Source organism: Ochotona princeps, chromosome 21 (assembly GCF_030435755.1).
Source record: "Ochotona princeps isolate mOchPri1 chromosome 21, mOchPri1.hap1, whole genome shotgun sequence".
Classification (NCBI taxonomy): domain Eukaryota; kingdom Metazoa; phylum Chordata; class Mammalia; order Lagomorpha; family Ochotonidae; genus Ochotona; species Ochotona princeps.
In genome coordinates, this window is record NC_080852.1 from 41687477 (window position 1) to 41713276 (window position 25800).

A 25800-nucleotide genomic window follows, 5' to 3' on the forward strand; every position below is an offset into this window, starting at 1 on the left:
AAAGAAGTCAGAGAAGGACTTGGACATCTTCTGTCCGTTGGTCGACGCCCCAAATGTGCACAGCAGGAAGGGTTGAGCCAAGTCCCAGCTAGAAGCTGGGCAGGTAACAAAGCTGCGTGGGCCGGCGGGCTCGGTCCATCACCAGGTGCACCCAGGCAGCGGCTCTGCTGCACGTCTGGCCCACGACACTACATCATTTTGCAATGTGTTGGTGCCCCTTGACCAAGCCCAGAGCACTGTACCCTGGAACACAATGCCTGGCACTAGGAAACACCAGACACAAGGAGACCCCTTGATGTCCCTCCTGTTCCTGAAGAGGAGCAGATGGAAGCCTTCTGTGAGAGATGCTCTCCCTACGGCACCCTCAAGGCCGGGTGCCTTCTGACTGCCAAAGGTGGGCAGTGCGCCACAGCGGGTTCTGCATGGGCCTCGCCAAAGCTTCTTCTCACAGACCCTGGGAGCTGTGTCCTTGGTCCTTCCTCGGCCTGCAGAGACTCCTGGTCACGCAGAACTCACATCTCATGAACTCACACACTCTCCTGGAGAGCTGCCCGTGTCAGCTTAACTCTCGCACGCTCTGAAACCCTGGAGTAACAGTGCTACCTCCCCATGCCTGAAGGTCAGGGTTGCAGGAGACAGACTTCTCTTGCTGTGGAGACAGCCTCAATTCCTCAAAGTCAGGTTCTATGTGGAGCGAAATGAGTTTGAACTCAGTCTCTGCCATGAGGTTGCTGCAGACACACACGGAGCCATGCTGAGTTCCGGGTGCTTGCTGCTGACTTCTGGGGCCACGGTGCAAATATTGTATGTTTAGGACTGTAGTTTTGTGGCCCTCAGGTTTCGTAACACCGCTTGCTTTTCACACTGGCTGTTCCCAACTTACACCCTCACCAGGCCCTCTCCGCTCCACATGCTCACCAACAGGCAGCTGTTCGTGTAAGTCTGACAGGCTAGCAAGAGCGTGTCCTCTGAGTTTTAACAGTGCCTGAGGGAAACTGATTCGCTTTGTATATAGTTACTGGATATTTCTTTTTCATTTTCCTACCTTGACTATTCTGCTGATATTTCCATGAGTTTCCTTGTTTTTTTTTTTCACATGCAAATTTTAAAATATTTGCACACTTAATCCTTTGCCATGACAAATATATGAGAACTGTCATCTACCCCTTGGGAGCTTGTAATTCTGCTTACTTTGGTATGTTCTGTTGAATGGAAGTTCTAAGTTGCATTAAACATTGACTGCTATGACTTGGACGTGTGGCGTCACTGCGGGCGTCACTGCGGGCGTCACTGACTTCCTAATGCATCAACGCACACTCCGCTCGGAATGGGCGATGTCTCTTGACCTAGGAATGATCTCAGTGTCTGCTTTGAGGTAGGCCTCCACTTGAATTTTATATTTTATTATAGGGATAATCCTTTGTTCAGGGCATCTATTTTCAATTTAGTTCTATTGTTGTCAGGACTCTTGGCTTATCTGTGTATCATCTCAAGACATTATTTCTTTAGCTCTTACGTGCATCCACTAACGTGTACCACTTCTTGTACCCAGTGATTTTTTTCTCATACTTTAAATCTTCTACAAGGGACTTTCAGAAAGTAAATGGGAAATTAAATTAGGAGATAAAACTTACTTTGGCAAAAAACTTTGATCAACCATGTAGCTTGTTGATAATATGCATTTTTCATGAGCTTGTGTAGTTCTTCATACACACAGACTTTGAAATTAGTTGCATGCCAAAATAAACAGTTATTCTAATTGCATTTTCCCCAAACTTCTTGAAAGATTTTCACATCTGCAGTCGCTTCTGTCGTATCTCAGGTATACCTGGCAGAATTTCCGTCACTGGGTCCTCCGGGATCCAATTTCAGTTTCTGCCACGTGAACATATTTGATCTTATTCTCATTTCACGTTTTTCTTGACTTTATTGATTTGAAAGGCATCCATGGTTTATTCTCTCAGTGGGAGAGTTTTCTTCCCTCTCCATCTCTGTCCCCTCTTCTCACCCCATTCCTCGTCTCTCTCTCTCTCTCTCTCTCTCTCTCTCTCAGTACTTCCTTCAGACCTGTATCGGTACTTGTTGGCTACTAAAACCACGCAGACAGGGAAGAAGCTTGCGCACACGGCAGTTTGTGGTGCCTCCCGGTGAACCCTGCCTGCCACATGCAATGAACTTCCTTGGGTTCTAAACCCCCACTTTGAGATGTCTGAGCATCTCTAGGCTCTGGCCAGTGTGCTCACACTTCTGAAAACAATGGGCTTTCAACTTGAACTTATTTCACTGAGATTTGTTGGGGTTTTCAGGAAGAGGATGAGTCAGGAAATCCAGACCAGGAGGCGGGTCCTGGAAACAGCCAGTCCCTTGGAGCTCAGCCTGGGTCCAGGTGCCTGCCTCCAGGCTCCTGCTGGAATCTGTGCTGTGTGGTTGCTGACTGACTCACAGACGCCCCTCGCAGGGCAGGGACACACACCTGATCAGCGGCTTTGGATTGCCTCTCACTTCACAACTGAGCTTGACTTTCTTCTCCTCTGAATCCAAAGGGAACATCACGTGACTTGGCTCCTGGAGGAAAGCCGGGCCGTGCAGCATGGGGCCATCTGAAACAAGAGAAAGTGCCCACAATGAAGAGTGGCTTCCACGCAGGAAATGGTAGCACACAGGGAGTTACAGGAAGGACCGAGACGGGGACGGGGACGCGCGGCAGGCAGGGTCAGTCGAGACGGGGACGCGCGGCAGGCCGGCGTCAGCCTCAGCGTCTCCTCTGTGTGGGCTTCACCCCCACCCCCGATGCCTCTGCCCCACCCCTGTTTGAGCCTCTCCTGCATCCTCTGACTGCTGCTCTCACTGCACAAAGTGGCCCAGCGTCCCAAAGGTAACCGCTTTGCACTCTGCTGTGGAGCTACGGGAAGCTGCGATAATTTTCTAAGCATGTTAATGGTGAATATTTGTTAATGGTGAATATTTATGTATGCTTTCTATGGGCAGAACTTGCCTAAAATGGCTACCTGGGCCCGTGAACACAGCCTACAACTCCCGACAAGGAAGGATGAAGGGTCAGCTTCCCTGCCTGCCTAGCTGATGCGACCCCTTGGTCTACCCTGAGCCAGCACCGCGAGACAGGCACTGTTTGTGACTTCGCACCCTGGACTGGGTCAAGTGCTCCGACAGTGTGGCTGTGCATGAACGGCCATGGGTTTCTAAAGGTTCTCTCTTGGTCTGTGATTCTAGATGCCCAGCATGTGCACTGTGACAGAACAGAGGTCTGTCCTCTGAAATCCTCGACCTGTCACAGAGCTCAAGCCTGGAGGAATCCACAAGCCAGGGTGCTAAAGGTGATGTGGGGTGCAGAGCCCAAGCGGACACCCACCGGCACCTGTCCCAGTGAGGTTGAAGCTCTTCTTTCCCTCATCACAGCATTTTAACACTTTGCCTCTCCCCGCCCACGCATGCTTATCTTTTACACTGAGTGCATCTATTGTGTTTCTGTTCCTGCCTGTGGGTTATAAACTCAATGCGCAGGAGCCTGCTCATTTCCACAGGTACCAGTGGTGGCAGGGACTAACAGTGGAGTCAATGAGGACTTGCTGCATTTGGGAGCAATGTTCTTTGTTTATCCACGTATTCAATTAGCTCACTTTGGCACTACCTGAGTTGTTTCAAACAATAGCACCAAGGGCTAGGGGCTCACCAGCATTCCTGCTCAGGCCAGATTAGTTTGAAGGCTGTGAATTGCAACCACGATGCTGGCAAACCTTCCTAACAGACTGTTGTTGGCAGATGAGACACTTGGGAACTCACTGAGGCAGGACCGAGGGGAGCCTGAGTCAAGTTGGTTTGGTGAGCTGGGCAGACATGGTGAGGTAATTTCTTCCAAGACTTTTAATCCCAACTTTAAAGCAGACAAATACCCACCTTTTATTAACATGCAGGCGGACAGGGAGGAAAAATCACGATTTTATTTTATTAAAGAGGAGTGGTACCAGCCAAGGCTTTAGTGAGAAAAGCAGGGAGATGTCAGAGACAGACCCTGAACTGAGACTCAATGCCATGGGTCAGTCCTGCCTGAAGGGTCTCACCTACACAACGACGGCCCAGCAGGAGGCTGCCCCGTTCCACAGTAACAGTGGAGCTGGGTGCTGGGTGCTGGATGGGGGGACACCCAGGTCTCACCTACAGAAGGACGGCCCAGCAGGAGGCTGACCCGTTCCACAGTAACAGTGGAGCTGGGTGCTGGGTGCTGGGTGGGGGACACCCAGGAATACCACACAGGCACTTAGCTACACATTCTGTACAGAAAGTTGCCAGCAATCATTACAACCGTTCCTCACACGCAAGATCCCACATCTGCAAGACTTCAGCCAAGAAGAGAAGACAAAACAGGATAAAGTTACAGAAATGTACATTTAGGAATATTTACCAGAATATCTTAAAGGCCAGATATTCACGTTTGCTACAGATATATTCAAAACACAGGTAGGGACAGGTCAAAGGTTAGCTAGTTTCAACTCTGAGGATACTAAGTGAACTTTCAGCACTTTGAGTTAAAATTAACATGACTCATCAACATTGCTAACAGCAGTTTGATACAAGTTCTCTAAGAGATAAATATTTCTATTGTCCCCAGATCCAACATTCTGTGTGTGTATATATAATATCAATCATCTCAATTCATCGGTCCTCCCTGATTGGAATTTCATGCAGAAATACACAGCCTATTACTAGTAACTCCGAATAAGAATAAGCACAATGATTTTCCAGGATGCAGCTGCAGGGCTGTGGGTTAACATCTGTACTATTTCCCCATGTAGCCGTGCTCTATTTAAATAACAAAAGGATATTTTTTTCTGTGTGTTTTGTAACAAGAACTGATAATAATGATGATTTACATTCGCTATAAATAGCTGGTTCCATCTGAAGTTCTTATTCGCTCCCTGAGCAAGCCCTGCCCGGTAGTCACCATCAGCGTTAGGGGGATAAGAGTCAGTTCCCACCCCAGAAGTCCTCCGCCCTTCACGCTTGGGCTGATGGAGAGACTTCAGGAAGCAGAGCTCCCAGAGCAGGAAGCAGGGCTGACACAGACCTTGGAGTTGGTGAGATCAAACAGCAGCTCCACTCAGGAGAGGGCTCTAGGTGAAAACCTTGGGGGGCGGCAGGTCTGACTTAAACCTGCAAGCCACATGAGAGAAGCAGGACATTTCCGCACGCATCCCAGGAGGAGGGTCGCACTGGGCGGCTGCACACCCGGTGTGACATTCTGAGTGGCCCAAATGACAGGGCCCCTGCCACCAGCCCTTCTTTACACACTGAAGAGCGGGGGCTTGTGACATGGATAGCACATCAACCCTGCTGGGCTGGGACCACCTGAACTCCAATGTGAGGGCTGGTGATACAGATGCCACATCAACCCTGCTGGGTTGGGACCACCCAAACTCCAATGTGAGGGCTGGTGACATGGATAGCACATCAACCCTGCTGGGCTGGGACCACCCGAACTCCAATGTGAGGGCTGGTGATACAGATGCCGCATCAACCCTGCTGGGTTGGGACCACCCGAACTCCAATGTGAGGGCTGGTGACACGCATGCCACATCAACCCTGCTGGGTGGGGACCACCCGAACTCCAATGTGAGGGCTGGTGACATGCATGCCACATCAACCCTGCTGGGTGGGGACCACCCGAACTCCAACGTGAGGGCTGGTGATACAGATGCCACATCAACCCTGCTGGGTTGGGACCACCCGAACTCCAATGTGAGGGCTGGTGATACAGATACCACATCAACCCTGCTGGGCTGGGACCACCTGATCTCCAACGTGAGGGCTGGTGATACAGATACCACATCAACCCTGCTGGGCTGGGACCACCTGAACTCCAATGCCAAGTTTGGTTATTTCCACTAGGGGGTTGAGATTGATGCATTCACTTGTGGGTTTCTAAAAGCAGAGAGCCACCCCAAAGCCTCACCCACCTCAGGCAGTGTGGCTAGAAGAGACTGGCATTGGTCCTGTATATAAACTAAAATTGAAATGTCAATGAGCTAATCATAGGTTGTGGTTAAGAACTTGCTTTTTTTTTTTTTTTTAACATTCTGGTTACTCAAAACCATGTCAATTCCATAATGTTGCAAATTGCTGTTGATGTTATATTGGGACTCTTAATTGACTGGGATGATATTCTACCAGCTCTAACTTCAGACCAGAAATGGGCTCCCCAAGAAACTGTTCAACCCATCTGGACAATAAGTAGCTGGACTCTATGTTTGGTATACGTTTGCAAGGAAAGAATCTTGATTGAATTTGAACTGTAATAGTGCATCAAGGTGGAGGAATCCACCAGGGGGGAGTGGCATGGGGAGGGGTGGGGGATTCCCAGAGCCTATGAAACTGTCACATAATGCAAAATAATAATTAATAAAAAAAAAAGAAAGAAGAGACTGGCATTGCTGGTAGAGCAGGAAGCGGAAGGCCGCTGCTCCTGATGCTGGGAGTACCAGCCCTGACTGGAGCAGCAGGCGGGGATCCTGCAGTCTGTGTCCCCAGGGGGTTCTCCTCAATCCCCAGTCAGGAGGCACCCTCCTGGGGGGCTCTCCTCAATCCCCAGTCAGGAGGCACCCTCCTGGAAAAGTCCTTTCAGCTGCAGACAATGCGGAGCCTTCAGATTTTCAGGAAAATGGGGAGATTTCACGACCAGAAAGTTCTTTAGGATAAAGCTGAGCCACCAGTGCATGCATGGGAAGGCTTTCCCCCACTTCTGGGTCCAGTGCTGGAAAGGGTCAGAAAACACTGCTCTCCTCAGTGGCGCGAAGGCCCTGCTATTGCTGAGCCCCCTTCGACAGCCCATGTTGGCAGGAGGGTAAGGAAACAACAGTGCTATCACTCAGTGTCCTCCTCCATCTTCCCAGACAGCCTGCCAGCCACAGAGCCTGGGAGTGGGGCTATGCTAAGTTTCGTGATTTTTCCACAGAGAGGCACAGAATTTTTAGGTCGGAGACCACAATTTAATCTGCAATGTATTTTCCCAGGTCATAGACCAAAAATCTCTCTGTAATGGAAACAAAAATGACTTTTGCCTAAAAGCTCAATGCCCATCTGAGGGAGGCAGCAGCAAGGCTGCAGTGCGGGGCTCCTGGTTTGATCTGCAGCTGGGGACACCACTGATCTCTGTTTTTGCCTTCGAGTGGCTTCTGCACATGTCAGCAATCCTGTGGGGAAGGGGCCAAACGGGGCAACCGTGTCGCCTCAGTGAAGACAATTTTAAACAAGAGGAGTCACATTTAAGCACTGCAGTGAAGTGGTCATTTCTCAAGTCGCGGGGAAGGCACCGCCTGGGTACCTGGCCCAGGGCGCTCCTGGGACAGCAGGTCAGGTCAGCTGCATGTATACGCTCAGGGGGCAGGAATACAAAGGCCCCCCGCACTGCTGCTGATTCTTAGGCTTTCTGATGTTTGCAACACCATTGTGTTAATGTGTGAACTGCACACGACTTCCAGCCTGAAACCCATCAAAGCGGGGAACAAACAGCAAACTGCAGGGTTTGGTTTAGCTTCCGTGCTAGGTCCCTGTGCAGTGTCCTGCCAAGGGGACCCTGAGTGTGACACATCCCATGGCTAGAACCCTTCCTACCTGCTGGGAACTCCCCCACCCCACTGGGAAGGAGCAGAGATGCCCCATCACGACTTCTCTGGGACTCCCGGCCCAGGCTGGCTTCAGCTGGCATCACTGTGCTGCGCCTGAGGACACTCAGCCCTCAACTCCAGGCAGGAAGGGTCACGGGGATGGCAGCTGCGACTTGAGCAGTGCAGTCAGGCTTCCCACCAGGATGTACCTGCTGCAGGGATGGACACAACCTCCACTTGGGGGTGAACTAGGGTCCTGAGGACACACAGGCCAGCCCCTGAGCTAGGAACGCCAAAGGGTGGGCACAGCTGAGCTCCAGGTGGGTCGCACCCGCAGGCTGTGCCAACTGTGGAACAGGCGGTGCAGGCAGTCTCTCTCCTCCAACAGCGCCCTGACCACGTAGTGAGAGCGGGCAAAGGACAACCGGCAAAGGCTCAGGGATGAGGACAGGCAGCTTTCCCAGCTGGCCGAGTTCCTGCTTCTGGTTCACTTCCTCCCTGTGCCCAGGCCACCAGGGAAAGGCAAGGTCAAGGGCCATTATTCACTCTACCACACGAGTGGCACACACAGAGCTCCCATGTCCTGCTGGCTAGGAGCCCTCTGCCCCAATCATCTTGTGCAGATGTAAATTCCAACCTGTACAGGCAATAAGCTAAGGAAATTTAGGAACAAATGAAACAGGGCCACAGCGCTGTTTCTAAACAGGAGAATTCCTTTTCAACCCATCACTAAACATGGACATGGTGACCATAGAGCTGATGGTCCATCACTGCGAAGGTGATTTAGTGTGCTGAGAATGACCAATTCCACAGAAAGGGACGCCGAAGGCCCACACAAGTGCCTGCGTGGAGTGTTTTCACCAAGGAAGGGGCAAAGTAAGTGTTGGGGACGGGCCAGCCTGCCGGGAGGGACGCAAGGGTTCATCGTCCCCTGCTTCCACCTTCCCCTTTGTAGGCTCTGCAAGTGAGCCGCTGAGACAGGGAAAGAGCCGGCGCAGGCAGCAGGCGCGTGCTTTAGAAGCTGCAAGCCAGAGAGACATCAACAAACGCTCCGACTGCTTCTTGGTCCCCTCTGGCTACCAGAGCAAGCCAGCCGGAGTGATGGATGGTGCTACACTTAAGGCCCTGAGACCGGACCTCAGAAGTGGGGGTTCAGGGAGGGGGGCCAAAAGCAGCTTCTCCACGGCTGAGACTCGGCCTCTGGAGGACAGCCTGATGGGTGGACACTGCTTGGACACAGCCTTCTCTGACAAAGGCTGACATACACTGGTACAATGGATCGATGACTCCGTTAAAGATACGTAATTGGATGATGCTGGGGTTAAGCTCAGGTAGATCACGCGTGCAAGTGCTGTGCAGCCAGTTCACTGGACTGTGTTTACAGTCTTAGCGTGAATATTCCTGAGCTGGCTCCAGAAGAGGTGTCTGCATTGGCTGTGGAGTGCTGACCCTGACTTGGCTGTGGCTGCTCTTCCACAACCTTGGCAGGATTTCTTGGGCTGTATCTCTTTTCAATTAGAAAAGTTCATGATTCTCAAATTCTTATGACCCAGTACTGCTGCTCAGACTGCTGGGTCTAAACTTGATGCCAGTTCTAGCACGCACAGAAGGAACTTCGCACAGTGCAAGACAGTTGGCACTGGCACTGTGGGAGAGTGTTTTCCAGATGAACACAAGATCACCACCAGGAAAGTATAGCTTTGTCTTTCTAATCCATACTAGTCACTTTTCAGACCCCAGTCTGGGGGTTATAGGAAAATCAGCCGAGTACTGAGAGTTCCCTTGCATGCCTTCGGCCTCATACACAGTACCATGAGCTTTCCCCTCCCGCACCAGAGGAGCCCCCTGTGTGACTCGATGTTACCACATGACCATCGACCCAAGCTGGGGCTCACGGTAGGCTTCACTGTGAATCGTACAAGGTGGAGTTCCAGTGGACACGCCACACCCGTGTCCCCTCTCACCGCGTTAGACACACTGCTGCCTCAGCGGCCCTCTGATGAGTTCCAGTGGACACGCCACACCCGTGTCCCCTCTCACCGCGTTAGACACACCGTTGCCTCAGCGGCCCTCTGATGAGTTCCAGCGGACACGCCACACCCGTGTACCCTCTCACCGCATTACAGACACACCTGCTGGCTCAGCGGCCTTCTGATTGTAAACGTTGCCCTCTATTCATGGGAACCACGGAGTAGAAACACAAATACATGCAAAGGTCTTAGAAATTTTCTGAAAACAATTTCTTTCTAGGAAGCCAAGCTAACGTGGAGGATAAAGAACTTCATCCCAAAGTTAAGAGTTCCCAAAAGCCTCCGTGGCACAGATTTGGGCTGGGCTGAGCCGCAATCATGATAAGAGGAGAACATTAAGTTCCAGGCTCAGGAGGCTGTGGGAGGTTCCAGATAAACTGACCCCTGAGAAAAGAGGGCGCCAGGTGGCATTCAGGCCAGACGCTGGAAACACCTCCTCAGGTCCTCCGTGGCAGAGTGCTCCCATGACACACGCCTGCATCGTCTGTGCTTCTGCTTCCAAGGCCACACAAACAACTCTACAAGACCAGCCTTAATCCTGGGGCAGCAAGGGTACCCAATCAGTGCTTGTCCCTGCTTTGGTGTGGCTGGGAGAAACAACCACCACACCCCACCCTCTCCAGCGAGGGCTAAAAGCATCATCCATAGCATGTAACAGTGTGACCAAAGTGATGAAGAAAGCAGGTGTGGCGTGCTTCCTCAGCTTCCATCTGTCTTAGATACCATGCATTCCACGCCCTGGTAGGGGAACTCTGGTGTTAGCTTCCCAGCAGCCTCTGCTCCCCACTGTGCCAACACAGGGCACCTGTAGTAATGCTCACACATTGTGTGCACTCTATTTTTCAAGCAATATTCATGAGCCTCTGCACCTGCCTCCTTGGCAGCTAACGTGCCCTACACTTCTCCCTTCTCTGAAACGTTGGCTCAGACTGAATGCATAGATGTTTGTCCAGGGAATACAAAGAGGGGTGATCTTGGAGCTGTGCAAGCTAAATTCTGACACCACATTTCTAGCAGGAAGGAGTCGCTGTGTTTGAATCCCGTATGCTTCTCTTTCGGATGTCTAACCAAGGATTCTGCATATTGCTTTTTAGGAGAAAGGGTTGTCACAGGGAGGCTGAGGAGAAAGAAGACTTATCCTGAAGTCCAAAGTCAGCACTATGACACCCGTATGACAGCTGCAAAGTTAGAGCTCCCACCAGATACCCAAAGGTATGTACTGGTGGTGTTGGGAGGTGGGACCTCTGCAGGGCGATTAGGATTAGATGAGGTTGTGGGGTGGAGCCTCTGAGATGGCACCGTGGCTGGAAAGAAGAGGTGGACAGACCTGAGCTTGCTAACCCTGTGTCTTGATTCACTCTGCTGCCTTAGGATGCCGCCAGAGTGCCCTCACCAGAACCACGCCATGGTCCAGGACTTTGCAACCTTCAGGCCCACAAACCAAGCAAATCCCTGTTTGTTACAAGTCACCCTTGCACCCCCTCTCTCCTCTACCCAGTCTGTAGTGCTCAGCCATTGCAACTGAAGCTTTGGACCTAAAGGTACCAAGGGCAACCACTCTGGAAGCATCACCACCAGCAAAGAACAACTGAAAGTGTGGTGTCCTGACTGTTGTCCTGTGGAAACCCAGTCTGGGCCTGGGACAATGGAGGGCATACAGCCCCACGTGATTAGTAGGTCATTAAGGATCCTCCCCAGTGCATAGCGTCAAAGTCCCCGCACAGATGTCTCCAGGCACCTTCAACCCCCTTCCAAATCCTCCATTGTATTCTGGTCCAGGACAAAGACATAGGGTTCTATCTTGAAAGGCAAGACTGGGCCCTCACCAACTCCCAACCTGCAGGTGCCTTGGTCTTCAACTTCCCAGCCCCCAGGAGAAGGAGAGTTAATTGTCTGTTTCTTATATACTACCTAGACACAGTTAATTTTTTAAGGCAACACAAAGGCAGAAGCAGCTAGTGAACACGCATCATCAGATAGGAGCTCAAATTATATCCCACTGCATTTGGGAGAGGAGGAACAGGTTTGCAGAGAATCCTGACCTTTGAAACTCCAAATAAGCACTGTTTTTGGCATCCTAAGTGCCTTCCAGCTCACTGCTGGGCAGCAGCAGGGCCAGTCCACATCAGCCTAGGAGACCAGTGGGCAAGAGGGAAAGAACCAGCTGTGAAGAAGCAACACCAGGTATTAACAGCTGTGCTGCACGCTTTGGTCCAGAAACACATCAGCAGAAGTCCATCTCACTTCAGTCGGGAACAGAATGCAAAAATGAGAATCATTGTACACCACCCCAGTTCCCAATTCTTGCAAACTCGCATGGTTGCTCTTTTCTGAACCACCATATGTTAATGTACAGAAGAGAGATTCCATGCTGAAGAAACCTCTATAGAAGCTGTGCGCAGGAGGGAATTCATAACCTTTCAGAAGGACCAGCATCACATTTGCACCTAATTCCTGGACATATTGCCTATTCTATGCCAGGCAGTCGCAAGGTAAAGTGCATGCACATTGATCTGGGCAAGCACAGAGCAAAACTTCTCCCTGTGGAAGGACCGGTGACATCAGAAACACGCTAATTAAAGGAGGGAGAAGAGATTCTCTCGGCATTCTGCAGAGCAGGATTAAGGCAGCTCCTTCGGAGGAAGCCATCACCTGCCCCCCACCTTTCCCATGGCTTCTGGTCATGGAGGTGGACAGCCGCGACTCTTGTCGTTGCAACAAAAGCGGCCAATGACACAACCATAAACCAGCTGACAAGGGTAACAGGGTGGTTTCAATTCATTCAGAGGGGCCTTACAGTGTATCCACTGGATATTATTAGGCTGCAGGAGCTAGCTTCAAAAAGTTCATGGGGAATCATGTTGGCTTTTGATTCCACTTGCCTGCAACTTTTCCGAAACCCTTCCATATCATACAGAGACATTCCACACAGAGACACCAGGAGTTCAGGAGATCCTGTCTCCTAGCCACCCACTCTTGGAGCCTGGCTTTCCAAGTATCATTTGAAATGTGGATGGAGGGGACCCTGCCCTGCAAATCCGCCAGTATAGCACATGTCACACAAGTGACAAAGTACAGGCACCTGGCATTCAGTGTGAGGCTCTGCAGGCACCTGGAGTCCCTCTTGGTCATCACTTTCCCCCATAAGCTCCAGTGATGTGGGCCAGTGTTGGCAAAAACAATCCTGAGAAAGAATACCTGTGCTGTGTTCAAGGACCTGATAAGAAAATTAGTACAGCATGATCTCAGCAGGAGCTCGTCTCAGCTCTCTATTTCACCCCTCTGCCGTCCAGGAACATGTCGCTCATTTCCACCTGAGACACAATCCAAGCAGCTTTGTCATCCACACCCACGGCCGCTGAGGCACTCTCCAGGACGACGGTGGCTTTCCCGGCAGCTCTCCTCTGGCAATCGAACTCTCCTCAAGTTCAAGTAGAGCTCTGTTTTCTCCACCATGTTCCTCCAAACTTCTCCTGCCTCCCCAGGACCCTATTTCCAAGCCACTTTCAGTTTCAGGGTGGTTACATTTAGCAAGACAAACACTTGTTAAGAACTTCATTTCTGAAATTTGTAGGTCACAGATGCAGAAGCCGAGATGTCCTAGGTCCAACCCTGGTAGACTTGGGACTGGCAGGAGCCCATTTTCTGGTTGACAGAGGGCACCATCCAGCTGTGACCTCACAGAGTGGAAGGGGCAGGGCAGCTTCTGGGGAGAAGAGTCTCACTTGGGACGGTTCCCTCTTCATGACCTAAGCACCTCCCCAAAGCACCACTGCAGCACCCCAAAGGTGTTAAGATTTCAGAGTAAATGATGGGGGAGGCACACTCAGGAGAGAGAGGGACAGTGAAGTCCACTGACTGGAATATTCGACTGGAGACACAACCGAGTCGAGCAGGCCAAGCGCTGCGGGGAAAGGCGGCAGCCCAGCGCCTTGCCTCGAAGTAGCCAAGCTGAGGGGTGTGCCACTGCAGGTGGTCGGCAGTGACCCATGCCTCCCGCGGCCACGTGCCCAGCACATCCCACCTGACACCAGCTCATCTGGCCTTGGTTGTTCAATCCTAACTTTACAGAAAAATGAAGATCTGTTCATTCTTAACCAAATCAATCAGATTCTACCAAGGCCTATAAGCATCTTAGAGCTCAAGGCTCACAACTATGGGCTACAGATCACACCCCCGGGGTTCACGTCTCAGCGCTGCCTCTAAGGCTCCCGGGCAGGTTACCTAGGCTGTGTCTCTGCCCCATCTGTGAGGAGCCTCTTTCAGGGGATTCCATGTGCTAAACACACTCACACATTCACACACATTTGGCCTGATGCAGAAAACACAAATGCCAGCCTGCAAATTCCCTCTTACGTGTGTGACAGGGGAGGGGACGAGCCCTGGAGGCTGTGACTCCCGGTGGTCCTCGGTGGGCAGGCACGTGCCTCTGCCCTCATGATGCAGGGAGAATTTCACCACTCAGCTCCACGGAAGCAGGAAGCCAGCTTTCCACATACTTGGCGTAAGCTCACTGCTCCCAGCGGACACGGCACCCACCCGCCTTCACAGGGAGCAGGAGGGGTGTAGAGCCCTGTGACGACCGCCACTTCTTAGCGAAACGTTCCCTGTCAAAAGTGTCCTAATCTATTCTTTTTTTTTTAAAGATTTATTATTATTGGAAAGCTGGATATACAGAGAGGAGGAGAGACAGAGAGGAAGATCTTCCATCTGATGGTTCACTCCCCAAGTGGCCGTAAAGGGCCGGTGCGCGCCGATCCGAAGCCGGGAACCTGGAACCTCTTCCGGGTCTCCCACGCAGGTGCAGGGTCCCAAAGCTTTGGGCCGTCCTCGACTGCTTTCCCAGGCCACAAGCAGGGAGCTGGATGGGAAGTGGAGCTGCCGGGATTAGAATGGGTGCCCATATGGGATCCCGGAGCTTTTAAGGCGAGGACTTTAGCCACTAGGCCACGTCGCCGGGCCCCCCTAATCTATTCTTAACGAATGAACCCTCTAGACTGCATGTGGCGGAAGGCAGCTAAACACGAAACGTCCTCCTGGCTTCTGGTGGAGAGTTTTTGATAAGACACTCAAAGGACGGTCTGTGAGAGAAGTGATTAAGGCTTAATTCTCCTTTTAAAAAAGTCAATTTTAAATGATTTTATAGAAATACATTTTCACCCTGTATTAAAACTAGAGACTTGTCTTTTTTATGAACATTGCTTCCAATGCTGTGGAGCCATTCTTGCTTCTTTACTCACTCCGAGCACCTGGCCTGACGCACACGCTCAGGGCACACTTAGCACAGCGAGGGCTGCTCCCTACCTGAGCTGACACTGCCATGGTGAGAGCAGGGATGGGATTTCATCTGGACTGCCTGGGACAATCAGGACTTCACGTCTGTTAATCACAAAGCATGTGCATACATAGGCGGTGAGGCATTCACACACACACAAAACTTCCCACCAGATTTCCAGGGTGTCAGACACCTCCCTGCAGACAATGTGAGACCCCGGTGCTGCAGGCTTCTGACCCCATCTGGGCCTCTCAGGCACACGTGCAAGAATATTTCCAAAAATCCTTCAGAAATGACATCCAACGATGCTTTAACATGGCTCAACAGTTTTGAAATGGCTCCAAAAGCTCATGGAAAATAATTATTATTAAAAATTGTTATTTTAAAATATTGCTGCCCCAAAATAAAATTTACCTATTAATTCCTTTCCCTACAGTTTTTGGAGTACCTTACTAAATGGAATAAAATCAAAAAATAATGGGGATTTTATTGTCTTAGTAGTAAAAAATAATAAGAGCCCATATTTTAAAGCAACTCAGCTATTCACGACTCTTCCATACTCCTAGGAAATAAAAAGTGAACTCTCGGCTATTGTACTAAAAGCCGATGTCAATGAAAAGGCGAAGTGAAACACAGTGTTTTAACTTAGGTAACAAGAGACAGTCATTACAAAACCTTTGGGATCCTGACCTAAAAGGTGCCAAGTAGTAGAAGTCGAGCAAACGCTACCAAAGGGGATGCGAGACTCGGCAGCTGACAGCTGACACGCTTTCCTGGAGGCAATGTTTTCGGCACAAACAGAAGTTATTTATAACCTGCCCACGGGTAACTGCTGAAATGAGCAAGCTTTACCAACACGGGAAGTTCAGTGTGTGGTGCACACACCCAAAGCCAAAGGATCCAGGAAATCACGGGCCAGCGCTGGGGTAGAGTGAGTAAAGGGGCCTTGTGCATCGGCAGCATTCCATGTGGGTGCTGCTTCCTGTTCCAACTGCTCCACTTGTAATCCAGCTTCCTGTTAGTGGCCTCTCACCCACATGGAAGACCTTGACAAAGCTCCTGGCTGCGAGCTGTGGCCTGTCCCCGACACTGCAGCCATTCGCGGGAGTGAACCAGCAGCTGCAAGGTTTCTCTTTGTCTCTCCCTCACTCTCCATAACTCTTTCAAATACATTCAAGAAGTATTAGGAATAGAATAAATAGCAAAATACATGCACAGGGAGATAATATAAATGAAGCTATTTTGGTGAACTACGAAAAAGCTAGTAATAATTTGAAGATCGCTTCTTTAAGAAATATTAGCTATAGCCGACTTTTAGAAGGCTCTTAAAATGTCATGGGCTCTAGTGTAGAAGGGAAATTGCAAACACTGTGTCTCAGAAGGGTCCAGTGCCCAGCTGTAAGCACTCTGACGGCCCGTAAGACACAGACCTGAGCCAACACTCTGCATGAAAGGTAACAACTGGCTCAGGAGACAACACCAAGCCCTGGACAGAGAAACGCAAACAACAGAGCAGTTCATATCCATCAGGCAGAAATAAAAACACCACACACAACAACCACCACAACAAACTCCTCAGACAGCAAGACTCAGCGGCTGTTGGGGGAATAAATATGAGGATATTTCAAAGTGTTCACAGGAGGGCCCAGTGCGATAGCTTGACTGGCTAATCCTCCTCTTTGCAAGTGCTAGGATCCAATATGGGGGTCGGTTCGTGTCCAGCTGCTCCAGCCCCGATTACAGCCTGGGGAAACAGCAGAGGACGTCTGAGAGCCCTGGGACCCTGCACCACGTGGGAGCCCAGAAGAAGCTCCTGGCTCCTGGCTTCACATTGTCTCAGCTCTGGCTTACAGCCATTTGAGGAGCAAACCAGTGGATGGAACATCTTTCTCTGTGTCTCTCCTCTCCATAAATCTGTTTTTTCAATAAAAATAAATGAATCTTTTGAAAACAAAGTGTTCACAGAAAAGGGAATTAAAAATTTTGATGCAAAACACGTTGAGATGAATGTGCAGTGAGAGTCTGCATTTTCCATGAGCTTTTGGAAAAACACGCCTGCGAGCGGTGCTGTCCTCCGAATGACAGGACTTCGCTGCTCAGTCAGGCAACCCAAACTTCCACTCCCCGTGTGCACTCACACTTGGGTCCCCAGAGGCCCCCTGAGCTTGATCGTCTGCTCGGAGCAGGAACAGGACTGTGCATGCGTCCTCTCAGATACAATTTACCACCTCCTAACATGAAGGGAACAGAGCAGAACCAGCAGGGGAAAAGACACAAGATACGGAGACTGGCACAGACCAAGAGTCCTCCGTCCTCGCCCAGGGCACTCACACAGCACAGCCGCGACCTGCAGGATCCCAGTGAGGTGCTGCCTGCCAGCGACACTCATTACAGTCCGTGTTCGCAGGTTTTGATGGCGTGCTGGTGCTGCTGGCAGTCTGCCTGGCGCACACCCAAACTCCAGAATGCCTGCAGGAGAGCAGGTGTTGTCCATGAGCAGTTCAGGGACAGCGAGCCTCACAGTGAGGGCGTGGCCACTGCACCCAAAGCTGCGTTCCCGCACAGATGTCAAGGGCCAGCTTCCTAAGCCAGCAGTCGGGTTTGCTAAGTCCGCTCTTCTCCATTTAACGTCCTGAAGAAGTAGAAATGGGAAAACTACGAAATGTTCCCAGAGCCGTGACCAGCCACAGCCAAAAGAGGGGAACAGCCCAACTGTTCCTGGACTCACAAGTAGGTGAAACAGTGTGGGAGTTCCAAACTGGGGGTGCCCATCAGCCCTACAGTGGGTGCTGTGGCACCCCAGCTGAGCCCGGGGAACACGGTGCTGAGGGGAAGAGCCAGGCATGGAAGGCCATGTGCTGTGTAACTCCACCTGTAAGAACTGTCCACGACAGGCAAGCCTGAGACAAAGGAACCGGCCAAAGAGCTGCCTGTGATGAAAAGCAGAAGCACAAACTGGCAACTAAAAAGGACACGACCCCAAAATACACAAGTATGAAGCGGATAAAGTGTGACCCAGGACAGAACCATGGATTAGCTGTCTGAACAAATCAATGACCTGTGAAGCAGGAACCCAATGCAGAGTCAGAAGAGCTGAGGCAGCACAAACTGACAGCAGAAGTAGAACAATTGCAACCATCATGGGTGTGACACACTGCAGAAGAGAAAATATGTTAATGACACAATAATAGACACAGAAGACAGGATTGAAAAGGAGATAAGCGCAACAGGAATGAATGAAGAACTGGGAAGGACCAGTAAATAAACGATGCAGTTCATACCAATTGTATCACAGCAGCCTCCACACAACCTTGTGGAAGAGCACCGAGCCACCGAAACAAACAGCACAGATCAAACGTATAGTCAAGAGACAACACTTACAAGTGAAAGAAAATAAATATAAGAGCAAGAGGTATGCAAGCATTGGCACCGAGTGGAGCAGAGAACCCGGTGACACACTCGAATGCAGGCACAGCACTGCAAAAGAGAGACTAAGACATCCTTCAGGCATTCAAGTCACTCGTAAAACAATAAGCAGACCTACCCCAGACTTGTTCTCAGCAACATTTAATGCTAGACACTACAGATGTTTCAAATCTTCAGCAAGGGGCGGGGAGGAATGGGTTGAGAGCAAGGCTTTTACATGCCATCAGACCATCATGCGACCAGCAAGGACACATGCAAGTGTCTGTCCAGGCACGCAAGGGAGGGTCCAGTTCTTGAAAGTTCTGCTTGGAGAGAGTAGGAGTGGGGTAAAACGCACCCCATAGAAACACGACTGTGGAACTGAACAAGCAGTTTATGTTAGTGAGACACGAAAGAACTAATGACTCACAAAGAAATCCTAATTCTTAAATAAAAGCAGAAATTATTTAAAATAAAGCAAGGCATAAATGCACACTTACCACATGTAAACAGAAGAAGAATCAAGGGTTCTACATTAGTGGGCTTTATTAGAAGTCATTTTCCTTTATGACACCAGAGTGGTCAGTCCCCCACGGCAGAGCAGTTACTGATGTATGTAACAAGGACACAGTGGCAACGGCCAGCGGGCGAGCACGGCCACTGGACAGGGTCAGGGGGTTGGGAGGCAGCTTCGCTTCTTTCCTGAAGGAAAAAAACTTCGCCCTGACGTTGGGCCAAGAGGCTTTGTGAGTTCAGGGACTTCCATAGAGTCAACTGGCAACATCCTCATCTCTAGTTATTCACCAAGAAGATTTCCCAATACAAGGACTATGTTCTGGCCTCTCTATATCTCAGCATCTCCTCCACGCTGCTGGGCATGGATCCAAGGCACTCTCCCTGGCTGCCCCTGGCTCTGGACGGCCATCCCTCACACTGGAACCAGAACCCTAACCCTGACCCTGCGGGGACACTCTGGAATTGGCTTTGGCACCCTGGCCTTTCTGCACAGGTGCAGTGTAGGTGGGTTGCTCCTCTGCCACTCCCAGGTTTTCCTTGGCAGAGAGGCTCCCTGGCAACCCCACTGAGGACCAAAGGTCCCTGGCTAGGATTCTCCTTGGCTGGTCCTGGCCCTTTGTCATGCATCAGCTCAAGGATTAGGGCTTGCTTACAAAGAATTGAAACCTTTACACCTACTTTTGGTACTTTTCCTACTAACTTTCTGTAATTCAACTATAACTAAATTTGACATAACTAACGGTTATAATAACTGCTGCAGGAACATACTCACATTGCTTTATTTCATGCTTTTACAATGATGGTAAATTGTCCATATTTCTATAGAATGTCTATAAGCTACATTAATGGCTGTCTAATTCAGTGAGTGCTGACAATTCACGCATCATTAGTAGCCAGACTAGACGAACCGTGAAGCCCTCTAACGAATACACCACAAATCACCTTCAAACATTCTTGGAGTAATAAAGGAAGAATTGGGGGGAAAATGGCTCAGTGTTCACAGCCTTGAAACACCTGCACCAAACACCGTTGGGATCTAGCTCTACTTTATTCAGCCAAAGGTCACTTGGATATCCACAAAATGACCAACTTGAAATCATCATCCTGCTATAGCTTTAGTGATTGTGCCACTGGCGGTTGCCGTGGTAGTGCTGCATTAGTCACTGTGAGTGCTGCTGGTGGCTGCTCTGGCAGCGCTGGAGCAAATGACTGTGAGTCTCTGTGTAGCTGACAGTTGCACACTCCCCACCCCTGCCTGGTCACCCAGGAGCAATGAGATTCACAGAGGTAAAAAACAGCCGCAGGAGGTCTCCTGGCCCGTAGGAACAGTCTCCTGTAGCACTGTAGGCATTCGGGGGCCTGAATGAGCCTTCAGACACAGGGTCGTGCAGGTGCCTTGGTGATGGTGCTGCAACACCTTTGGCCAGGCACATGCCAAGAAGAGATGTCTCAGGTCTCAGCACCACACCTGGCTGCTCAGCTCCAAGGACGACCTGGTGGCACCAGGCATGCCCTCTGGAAGTGATGTCTGCAGTGTCACCGGACTGGGGGCCCAAGAGCAGGGTATGGCCAGCTTGCTCCCATCGTAAGAACCAACGGGTCCCTCGGGAACTGCTTTCCTGGTGATGTTCTGGGCTGTTCCTGTCACTCACAAATGCTGGTTCCAACGTGAAATAAAGCACATGCATAGCCACCTGGGCCATGGAACCAGCATTTGTGAGTGACAGGAACAGCCCAGAACTGGTACAGCACTGACCAAGCTGGAGAAACTCTGCACCTGCCATGTCCCGACCGGAGTCACCACAGCACCTGTTATCATCTACCTGGCCTGCTGCACTTACTGCTCTCTGTACCTGCCTCACACACACACCTGGGCTTGTGACCCCCTTGCCATGCGCGGCAGGAGACCCTCTAAGAGTGACCACAGCTTCTACGGGCAGCACTTCAAACGGTGCATTCGGGGAATCCACTCTTTCCTGAGTAGTGAGATCCTGATCTAAGTGTGACTCCCAATTCCCCTGGCTTTACCCCCTGGCCTGGCATTTCACCAACTGCACGGGTACCACGCCTGCTAGGCACTGCTGACTTCTCTGCTTCAAAACTTGGGGTCAAGGACATTTTTTTGCACTGCATGCTAAAGAAAGGCAACTGGCCCTGTTTGGGCCAGAACAGCTCCCAAAAGCTAAGACAAGAAAGCTCTGTGCATTTACTTTGCACAAGTCCATACTCACGGGCCCATCCCTCGCAACAAACTCTGAGCTCACTCAGCAGAGGTAGAAACAGCCCCAATTAATAGAAGCAACTGGAGCAGATAATTAATTTGTCACAAACCCACAGGTGACCAGAAAAAAATAAAATCATACCTAAAATCAGTTGATAAGAAATTACAAGATTGTCTGTTTTCTCCATATTTAAAAAAACTCAATGCAATAACATCTTTTAATATTTGTCTTTCATTCACACAGTGACATCTACAACATATTAATTTCCTTAGTCAAAGCAGAAAAACCGAAGAATGGAAGGTAATTACACAGCACGCTCAGGAAAGTGGGGTGACAGTGGTGACGGAAATGAGAAATTACAGGTGCTCCTGTCACTCTGAAAAGCCAGCGAAAGCCAGAATAAACGGCAGCAGCAATGCACAATTAAAACTGTCCCTGGTGGCTTCTCTTGTTCCTTTCCATTTCCTGCTCACGTCAGGCCAAGATAATTAATCCTGAACTGCGTCACTCAGGCCCCTTTCAGGACAACCTTGCACTGGCCGTCACCTTGGGTTTCTGAGGACTGTGCAACAGCAACGCCCCCAGATCAGATCCCTGTCCCCCCAACACAAACAGGGCCTGTGGAGCCCTGAGATACACGCGGCACGCTAATAGTGCAGGGTGCATTTGCTAATCGTTTCCTAATGACAACAGATCCAGCCTGTTACAGCTTGAGCTGATCCCTGGGATTTTAATCAGAAATCTTTCCAGAGGAAGAGTACATGCAGGGAGGCCTGCTACGTGGGCCAGGAGTGATCAAGGCCACGGCTCGCCAGCTAAGTATCCCCAAATTAAATCTTATTGATTTGCATTTTATTTGGAAGACAGGTCTCCTTCCTCTGCTTCAGTCTTCCACATGTTCACAACATCCCAGGATCTGGGAACTCTAACTGGGTCTCCCATGTAGGTGGCAGAGACCCAAGCACCGGAGCCACCGCCAGCTACCTCCCAGGGGCATCAGTAGGAAGCTGGACTGGAAGTGGAAAAGCCAGGACCCACAGACGCACTCCCTACAGGACACAGCACCCCAAACGCTTGCCTTGACAATGTCCCTTACTAAGGGAAACTGTCCCTTACACAGAACTGGAAGGCCTGTGGGTCTGGAAGAATCATGTGAATTCTTGACCTCAATCAACTACAGGTGGCAGGCCTGGGGGTGCTCGGCCTCTGGGTGACCTCAGGTGGAAGGCCTGTGGGTCTGGAAGAATCCTGGAAGTCCTCGGCTTCGGGGTGACTACAAGAACTGGCTCGCCCCCTTAGTCCTGGAACCAGTGGCTCCATCCTGGACAATGCATTCCACAGACCCCAGGGGCTTGAGGAGCCTTGGTGCCCAGCCCACACACTCAGCGCACAATCCCTGCTGTGATCCAGAAGTGGGAGCGTGTGTCTCGGCATCGGAAAGCCCTCGGATGGCTGTGATGTGCACTCCTCACGACGTGGTGACTCGCAGCAGCCCGTGAAGCTCCCTCAGCTGTCAACACCCCGTGCACTCCTGCTGTACCACGTGCAGAAGTTAAGCCTGTAATTGTGATCATCTGGACTCAAACTCACCTCCGGGAGGTGCAGATCAGAGTTCCTGGGGGTGAAGAAAGCCTGTGGGAGATGGACAACCTGTCAGGCCTAGGACCCAGTGGGAGACATGGCAATGGGAGACATGGGAGCGATGCCAGGCAGGGACTGCCCATTGCAGCTGCCCTCGGCCTTCAGGTTCTCCTACTCAGAATGTCACAGAGAAACGGAGACGTGGGTGGTCTTGCTTTTCATATTTACAACATGAAAATATCATTTATTTCCTTATACTAGAGCAGGACACAGCTCCCCACATCCCTGCAGCAGGCTTTCACACCAGGAAGAAGTGCTGGGCTTTCTGCTGGGGTGAGCACATGCCAGCATGTGTGCACGCAGCCAGGGGCGTGGGAGGGAAAGGCAGCTCCTAGGAGCAGAGCCTCGGGCCTTGACTACTGCTGCTTCCCTGGGGTTTGCTGGTGGTCACGTCCCCTGCTATGTCCCCAGGCTTCTCTGGGAGACTACACCCCCTTCTATGTCCCCGGGCTTCTCTGGGAGGCCTGGGTGAGGAGCAGCCACCTTTTGGTGCCATTGCCTGCATCCCAGCACTGCTCTGCAGCTCAGCTGTTCCACTTCTGATCCAACTCCTTGTTGCTGTGCTGGAAAAGCAGCAGAGGATGGCACAAGTACTTGGGGCCCTGCCGTCCCATGGGAGACACGGATGGAGCTCCTGGTTCCTACTGTCAGTCTAGCACAGAGCTGGTCGTTAAGGACATTTGAGGAATGAATGGATAGATGGGAGATCTCTCATTCTCTCTGTACCTTCTGACTTTCAAATAAATAATGATAAGTAAAACAGTATTTTAAAGAAAAGCCAGCAATACAATAATAATAAAAAAAACATTGCAGTGTTGTCCAAAGTCTGATCAGCCACAGACAGGACACAGCTCCCCGCATCCCTGCAGGACCCAGCTCCCCGCATCCCTGCAGGACCCAGCTCCCCACATCCCTGCAGGACACAGCTCCCCGCATCCCTGCAGGACCCAGCTCCCCGCATCCCTGCAGGACACAGCTCCCTGCATCCCTGCAGGGGCTCCCACAGGACCCCGATTACAGCTCCACCCATTAAGTGTGGCCATTTCTTGGGAACAGCATGGTTCCTTTTACATAGTTCCATGGAAGCGAGTCCCTTCCATTGGAAGTCACATGCCTTTTACACACCTCAGTGTCTGTCAGCATACAAAGCTGTCTGCTCTCACTGTCTAAGGTCTACACTGAACATCACACGTCTAATCCATTCCACCCTGATGTCATCAACATTCATGTTCAAGTAAACTGGAACCATGGAATGCTGCTCCCACTTTGAAAATATCCGAAAAAATGTAAGATAACATATGTGATCACCTTTCTAGCCAAAAGGCCATTTCTTAAATTCATTTTTGTCTTTGCCCTCAATAGAACCGAGAAGGAACAGGTATGGAAAAGTGATCATTTTTATTGTGCTACATCCGCTGGATGATGAGATCAATCAGGGATATGGCTGAAACATGGCTTAGCGTACTATTTCTACATTTACCCAATAACTAGCAGGGCAGCAAGGACGTGCACTTGCAGAGGCCAGGGCACACACAATGGCGTCACAGCCGTGAGGCTTCAGAAACATCAGCGCCTGTTTAGAAGCCCAAGATCATGAACCTAAGCCAGAAAGACACAGTCCCAGAACTGCCAGTCCCTTCCCTGTCACAGACGAAGGAGGAATCCCAGGGTGGCAGCTTCACCAGGGACTTCAGCTGGAACCTCAGGCAGACACTGCCCTGTGCTTACTCCTTGGGGACTGCTTAAAGGCAGCTCGCATCCATTCTCCTGGGCTAAGTACAAAGCAAAACACAAGGACATTTACCAGGAGTCCGTGGATGCTCACATATTCGTAACAGGACACACATCCTACCTGGTGCTTCCCCGTCCAGCTGCTGTTCCAAGGGCTCTGACAGTGCTACTCACTGATATGTTCCCTCAGCACAACAGACCATGCTGAGCAGATGGGGAAGCAGCAGCCTGGAGAGGCTTACCCAGGCTCACACCGGGCTTCCAGGAATCTGCCACACAGAATCCCTCGTCTTCTCCCCACTCTACTGTGAACATTCCCAAAAATACATATAAGAGTTATATCACACCTGTTTACTTGTTACCCAGCTAACGTTTTGCCACTCAGGTGAACCCCACCATCCACAGGCGGATCACCTGAGCAGTATACTGCTACAGACCTGCCCCGAGTCAAGCCCTTCCCGTCACAAGGGAGACAGGTGAGCTACCTGGTGGGACATGGTGGCACAGGATCCCAGCTCTTCAACTGTGAAAACCATCAGATGACACAGCTTTGGGTTTAGGAAGGATTGGGCCTGAACATAGTTCATGGATCCCCAGCGTGTCTGAGGAGGCAGGGTGTGCAGGCTGTATATGGGACAGGCTGCAAAGGAAACAATCTAACGTCTTTACAACACCCAACAGTGGTCAGCCTTTGCAGAAAACCCCAAACTGTCTTGCACACACAGCACAAGTCCACACAGGATGCACAGTGCATGCCTGCACACACACCTACACACCGGGTCCCCAGACCACACGGGTCCCGACTGTCCACCTGCTCTCGCCCTGGGGTGAGCTTCCCCAAGGCTGCACTCGCATCTCACCTCAGTGGAGAGCAGACCGCATTCCAGCATCAAGCCTGCAATGCCGTCAGAGGAAGAGAGCGCAGGGGAGGGAGAAGAGCCCTGCCACAGCCTGATGCCCGGGAGGCGGCCCAGGGCCCATCACCAAGGCCTGCAGCGGCCACCTGCTGATCTTACACACAAACTTTTCCCTGCACTGCAGGCTGGGTGTTCCTGTGGACACGCCCCCATTCCCACGGTGGACACCTTTCTGTGCTGATGAAGAGGGTATCACCTCTTCATCCACAGACGGGGCTGTTGTGGCAGACCATTGAGGGTCCCTGTCCTGCCCAGCAAAGGGGGAGCTCTGGCCACACCAGGTCCATGAGACACTGGTCTGTAAGTCTCTGAAGATGCCGGCCTTGCGGTGACACACACACCACCCAACTCCTCCCGAGATGTGCATGGTGCTGGCCATTGTCCCCTGCCCCACAGCGCGGTGGGAACGGTACCCAGCTACAGTGGGTGACATGCACACACAAA

At 51.0% G+C, this 25800-nt stretch overlaps 1 protein-coding gene across 3 annotated transcripts in view; it reads right to left on the reverse strand.

Annotated features, from left to right (window-relative positions):
- The window catches only part of LOC101524153 (contactin-4), a 421066-nt gene that overhangs the window by 171879 nt on the left and 223387 nt on the right, over window positions 1-25800 (reverse strand). For all 3 annotated transcript variants that reach the window (XM_004581271.2, XM_058678776.1, XM_058678775.1), the window contains exon 4: window positions 2474-2600. In XM_004581271.2, coding sequence (XP_004581328.2) covers window positions 2474-2600 — 127 coding nt within the window. The remainder of the gene's footprint in view (window positions 1-2473; window positions 2601-25800) is intronic.